This window comes from Cebus imitator, unplaced genomic scaffold (genome assembly GCF_001604975.1).
Source record: "Cebus imitator isolate Cc_AM_T3 unplaced genomic scaffold, Cebus_imitator-1.0 Scaffold70, whole genome shotgun sequence".
NCBI classification, from domain to species: domain Eukaryota; kingdom Metazoa; phylum Chordata; class Mammalia; order Primates; family Cebidae; genus Cebus; species Cebus imitator.
In genome coordinates this window covers 3558946-3564377 of record NW_016107385.1, presented here as the reverse complement: position 1 = coordinate 3564377, position 5432 = coordinate 3558946, and the positions used below count along the sequence as shown (strand labels likewise).

The window sequence follows — 5432 nt, the reverse complement described above, 5'->3', positions numbered from 1 at the left end:
AGTGCTGGGATTACAGGCTTGAGCCACCGCGCCCAGCCGTGCCCAGCCTCTTAAGTGTATTTCAATCCCTCCCTTCTTTTTTTTCCCTCGTAATTTTTTTTTTTTGTAAGACAAGGTCTTGCTCTGTCACCCAGGATGTAGTGCAGTGGTGCAATCTCTGCTCACCTCAGCCTCAACGTTGTCAGCTCAAGCAATTCTCCCACATCAGCCTCCCTAGTAGCTGGGAATACGGGCATACACCATCAGACCGCTAATTTTTCTTTTTTCCTTTTTTTTTCCCTGGAGACAGGATCTCACTATGTTGCCTAGATAAGTCTTGAACTCCTGGGCTCCAGCAGTCCTTCCACCTCAGCCTCCCAAAGTGCTAGGATTATAAGCATGAGCCACCATGCTAGACTTAAGAAATATGGGATTGTATATATAGCCTCTTCAAAGAGAGTAGAGCTGTATCTTTATTTAGGTTTTTTTTTTTCTCAAAGTCTTGATGGCAATTTTTTGTAATTGGCAGATTTTACCTAATAAATATAGTAGCAATGTCACATAGATACAACTGATAGAAGGAAAATATTTTATTTAAATAATGAATCCCTAAGGCGTTTATATTTAAAGGGTTTTGTAAACAATAGCAGTTCATTGTTCAAAAAAAAAATTTTTTTTTTCCTGAGGCTGGTTTTTACGCTGTCACCCAGGCTGGAGTGCAGTAGCCTGATTGTGGCTAACTACAACCTCAGACTCTTGGGTTCAAGGAATCCCCCCACTGCAGCTTCCCTAGTAGCTGGTACTTACTATAGGTGCATACCACCATGCCTGGGTAATTTTTCATTTTTTAATTTTTGTAGAGTCAGAGTCTCACTATGTTACCCAGACTGGTCTCAGAACTCGTGGGCTCAAGCGATCCTCCCGCCTTGGCCTCCCAAAGTGCTGGGATTACAGATGTGAGCCACTGCTTCCAGCTAGTTCATAGTTGTCGTTTAGTGCTATGTAGGGAGGTGATCTGAAGATGTAGTATAGTTCGTAACCACTATATATAGTATATGTTTCTTAAACATCATTTAGTGTTTCTTATTATAGTTTTGTTAGGGAAAGTTAGAGAAGGCATTAAAGCAAAGACGTGAGCTGGGTTTCAGAGGATGAGCTGGCATTTACTAGGAAAATACGGTGGGCATGTGGGGCTAGGCAATAAGGGCAGCATAAGCAAAAGTAGAGTATCTTTCAGATATGCAGCCTATTTTGGCTAACTTTCAGACCATTGTAGCTAAGTGGTATGTAAGAAGGTTATGATGATGATAAACTCGGACAGCAAGGTAGGTTTGCTTATGGGAGACTTTATTTGCCGTGATGAGAAGTTTAAACATTTTACTATAGGCAGAAATGCCCATTGAAGATTTTTCAGCAGTTGAATTCCTTTATAAGTTATATGTGAAAAGTATATTACAACCAGAAGAAACTGGAGGCAGGAAGACCCCAAAGTATTATCGGTGTATACTGTATCAGATGAGGGCCAGCAGTAGGGCAATGGGAATAGTTAGAAAGGGTGGTAGATTTTCACACTAAATTGAAGGATTTAGGAAATACTACTAGAACATAGGATGTGAGAGAGCATTCAGAGGTGAATTATGTTTGTCTTTCCCAACTGAAGGAATGGTAATGCTGTTAACCAATTTAGTAAATTGTGGAAAAGAGAACTGCTTTTCTGACACATTACATATACAGATTGCTGCAGACTGAGTGGTACTCTTAGAGTTAGTAGTTGCAGGTACTGGCATGGGTATGTTTGGGAATACATTTTTGTATGTTACTGTGATGACTGTTAGTCGGTGCTATTAGAAATGGAAGAGATTGCCCAGGCAGAGCAAATGGAATGAGTGATGAAGAGGGCCAAGGAAGGAACATTTTTTTCTAAATGATTGTCCACATTCACAGGTTTATAGAGATACTGAGTTCACATATGTTGTTTTCTCAATCATAATTTGGCTTGTGTATGTTTTCAGCTTTAAGCTTATACTGAATTTTCTTAAAAATTTCTTTTCCAAATATAAATGTTTTTACTGATTTTTAGATTGAAATTCTAATGTATTGCCAACTGACCAGCCGACAGAAGCTGTTATATCAGGCACTAAAGAACAAAATTTCCATTGAGGATTTATTGCAGTCTTCTATGGGCTCTACCCAACAAGCACAGAATACCACCAGCAGCCTCATGAATCTGGTTATGCAGTTCAGGAAGGTAAGAGCTTAGATCAGTTCCTTTGAAGTTTTGTTGTTTGTTTTTTCAGGTTTTTTGAGACAGAGTCTTCCTCTGTTGCCCAGGCTGGAGTACAGTGGCATGACCTTAGCTCAGTGTAACCTCTGGCTTCCAGGTTCAGGGCGATTCTCTTGCCTCAGCCTCCAAGGAGCTGAGACTACAGGAGCCTGCCACCATGCCTGGCTAATTTTTGTATTTTTAGTAGAGATGAGGTTTCCCTGTGTTGGCCAGGCTGGTCTTGAACTGTAGGCCTCAAGTGATCCACCCACCTCAGCCTCCCAAAGTCATGGGATTATAGGTGTCAGCCACTGCTCCTGGCCTTGAGGTTGTCTTTATTAACCTACTTCAAGAAAAAGAGTCTGTCCTATATACCAAATAAACAAAGGCTGTTAATGAGATGAAAATGGGGAAGTATACATCCCCAGAGGTAAATGTTTGGAATTTGGGATCCCCTATCATTACATACAATGATGTCTGCATATGGTAATATTAAACCTTACCATTTCCCTTCCTTTTAGGTGTGTAATCACCCAGAGTTATTTGAACGGCAAGAAACTTGGTCTCCATTTCATATTTCCTTAAAGCCATACCACATTTCAAAGTTTATCTACCGTCACGGACAGATCAGGGTCTTCAACCATTCACGAGACAGGTAGGCAAGTATTACTCTCTGTTCACTATAAGTGTTTTATAATTTGTGGTTTTATGGCTTAATAGATAATTTAGTAGAGAATATATGAGTTCCCCAACAATGAGGCATTTAAGCAAAGGGTAGACAACTATTTGTTGAGGGATCTTATGGAAGGAATTTGAGCACTGTTAAAACTTCGCTAGGTGGCCTCGAAGGCCCTAGTCACTTCAGTTCTTCTTTGAATCAGGAATGTGCACCAATTTGTAAATATGTACTTGCCACAAGCATGAATAGCAAATATCTATGCCCCACTGCTGAAACTGGTTTATGGTGGCTTACTTTATACTTAGAATTGCACTTGTAGGAGAACTGATTGGATTGTAAGTTAATTAGATCTTCCTTTTCTCAGTAAATCTGATTTATTACCTTTTAAAAGTTTGAAGTGATTGTTAAGGTAATATGCTAGAGACCACTTGCATTCAGGAAATAGATGTATAGTCCATTCCACACCTGTGAGTTAGGATGGCCCTGGCTTCTGGATTTTTTCACAAGTTCCCAGCGGTTTCTCCTGCCTATCAACATTTGAGAATCATGGATTTAGAAAGCTCTTTTGTAGAGAAACTCATCACCAGTATTTAGTTTAATGAAACTGAAACTGAAATACATTTCTTGGATTTTACTTTATGAGTTCTTTGTAGCACCAGGTTAATATTTAACTTGAGCAGGGGGAAATAGGCCAGAGGTGTATTGCTTTTTGTTTAATATGGTATATGATACCTTAGGGCACCAGAATTGTGATTCTCTGAAATAAAATGAGACTACTTTTAGCTTGTGTTATGTTCTTACACTTTCATTAAATACTTCATACTTTTTGACTTGTATGCTATGATTATTGTGTGGTAATATGACAAGAAACTTAAAAAGTGGAACAGTTTCAAAACTAAAAGGTTTTACTTTGTATAGAATCTATAGTCTAGTTAACTTTCCATTATTTATAATTGGGTTTGGCTTTATTTTATTTATTTACTTTGCAGGTGGTTAAGGGTTCTTTCTCCATTTGCACCAGACTATATCCAGCAGTCTCTCTTTCACAGAAAAGGTAGGTGTTTTGATCTTTGCAAAAGGAGGTTTGTCAGGGTTTTACCAGGATGCTCTTCGTTTTGCTGAGGGACTGATTTAGAGCAAGTATTGGTTTTGCCTATATGCTAGGCCTTTATTTATAAAATCTTGATAAGATTTAATTAAGGAAATTAGTTATGTCTATAGGCTCTGTGATTTGTAGCCATAACAGGAAGAAGTAGTAAGTAGTTTTATTGACTTTCCATCTTTATTTTAGGCCTGCCTTTCAAGATTCTTGCCCTGAAATTTGACAGAGTCAATGCTGGACTCTAATTAATGAGACTTCCTTCCTTCCTTCTTAGCCTAAGGAAAATAAGCTACTCAACTTTGTACTCTGTCCAAAATGTTAAGGCCAAGGTTCAGAACGTTTCACCTCTGTCCTGTCCTTTTCTTTTTCCTGGCATTGGACAAATAGAAGGCATTTAGGCAAGAATCCAGAAATCCCAAAAGTAACTGAGGAGCCATCTCTAGTCTGGTCCATATATGCCATATCTCATAGGCCTGCCTCTCTTACCTGTAATTGTGGTATAAAGGTATGGCACCCTAACTTCCACAGTGGTGGCTAGATCAGAACCTTTAGAATAGTGTTTTGTTCTTAAGTCAAAACTCAGCAGGCTTTACCTGAGCATCATCTCTTGGTTTGCTGTTGGGTTTCAAATTGTCCTTTAACATTCCAGGTCTTCATGAAGAAAGCTGTTTCTCTTTCCTTCGCTTTATTGATATATCTCCAGCAGAAATGGCAAACTTCATGCTTCAGGGACTTTTGGCCAGGTGAGAGGTTTGCTTATTATTTGATAAGAGAGCAGTTAGGAATAAATGGGATAGATACTGAATACTGTGGAATTAAATATTTAATATTAAATTATCTTAGAGAACTTGTCGTTCATTTTCTTTTGTTAAGAATAAAGTTTGTTGGCCAGTCATGGTGGCTTACGCCTGTAATCCCAGCATTTTGGAAGAGTGAGGTGGGTGGATCACTTGAGGTCAGGAGTTCAAGACCAGCCTGGCCAACATGGTGAAACCCTATTTGTACCAAAAATACAAAAATTAGCTGCTTGTGGTGGTACACCCCTGTAATCTCAGCTGCTTGGCAGGCTGAGGCAGGAGAATTGCTTGAATCTGGGAGGTGGAGGTTGCAGTGAGCTGAGATCTTTCCACAGCTCTCCAGCCTGGACAACAGAGCAAGACTTGGTCTCAAAACAAAACAAACAATAAAAAGATTATAATTTATTTATAAGTGAATTGTACTTTCTTTTGGTCATTTTATGATTGCATGATGCTTCATAATATACCTTAAATAGACCAGGTGCAGTGGCTTATGCCTGTAATCCAGTACTTTGGGAGGCTGAGCCAGGTGGATCACCTGAGGTCAGGAGTTTGAGAGTATCCTGGCCAACATGGTGAAATCCTGTCTCTACTAAAAATACAAAAATTAGC

General features: G+C 39.2%; 1 protein-coding gene across 3 annotated transcripts in view; it reads left to right on the top strand.

Annotated features, from left to right (window-relative positions):
• The window catches only part of INO80 (INO80 complex ATPase subunit), a 131931-nt gene that overhangs the window by 63340 nt on the left and 63159 nt on the right, over nucleotides 1-5432 (top strand). For all 3 annotated transcript variants that reach the window (XM_017530985.2, XM_017530984.2, XM_037739439.1), the window contains exons 20-23: nucleotides 2060-2227; nucleotides 2764-2897; nucleotides 3911-3975; nucleotides 4673-4766. In XM_017530985.2, the coding sequence (XP_017386474.1) occupies nucleotides 2060-2227; nucleotides 2764-2897; nucleotides 3911-3975; nucleotides 4673-4766 (461 nt within the window). The remainder of the gene's footprint in view (nucleotides 1-2059; nucleotides 2228-2763; nucleotides 2898-3910; nucleotides 3976-4672; nucleotides 4767-5432) is intronic.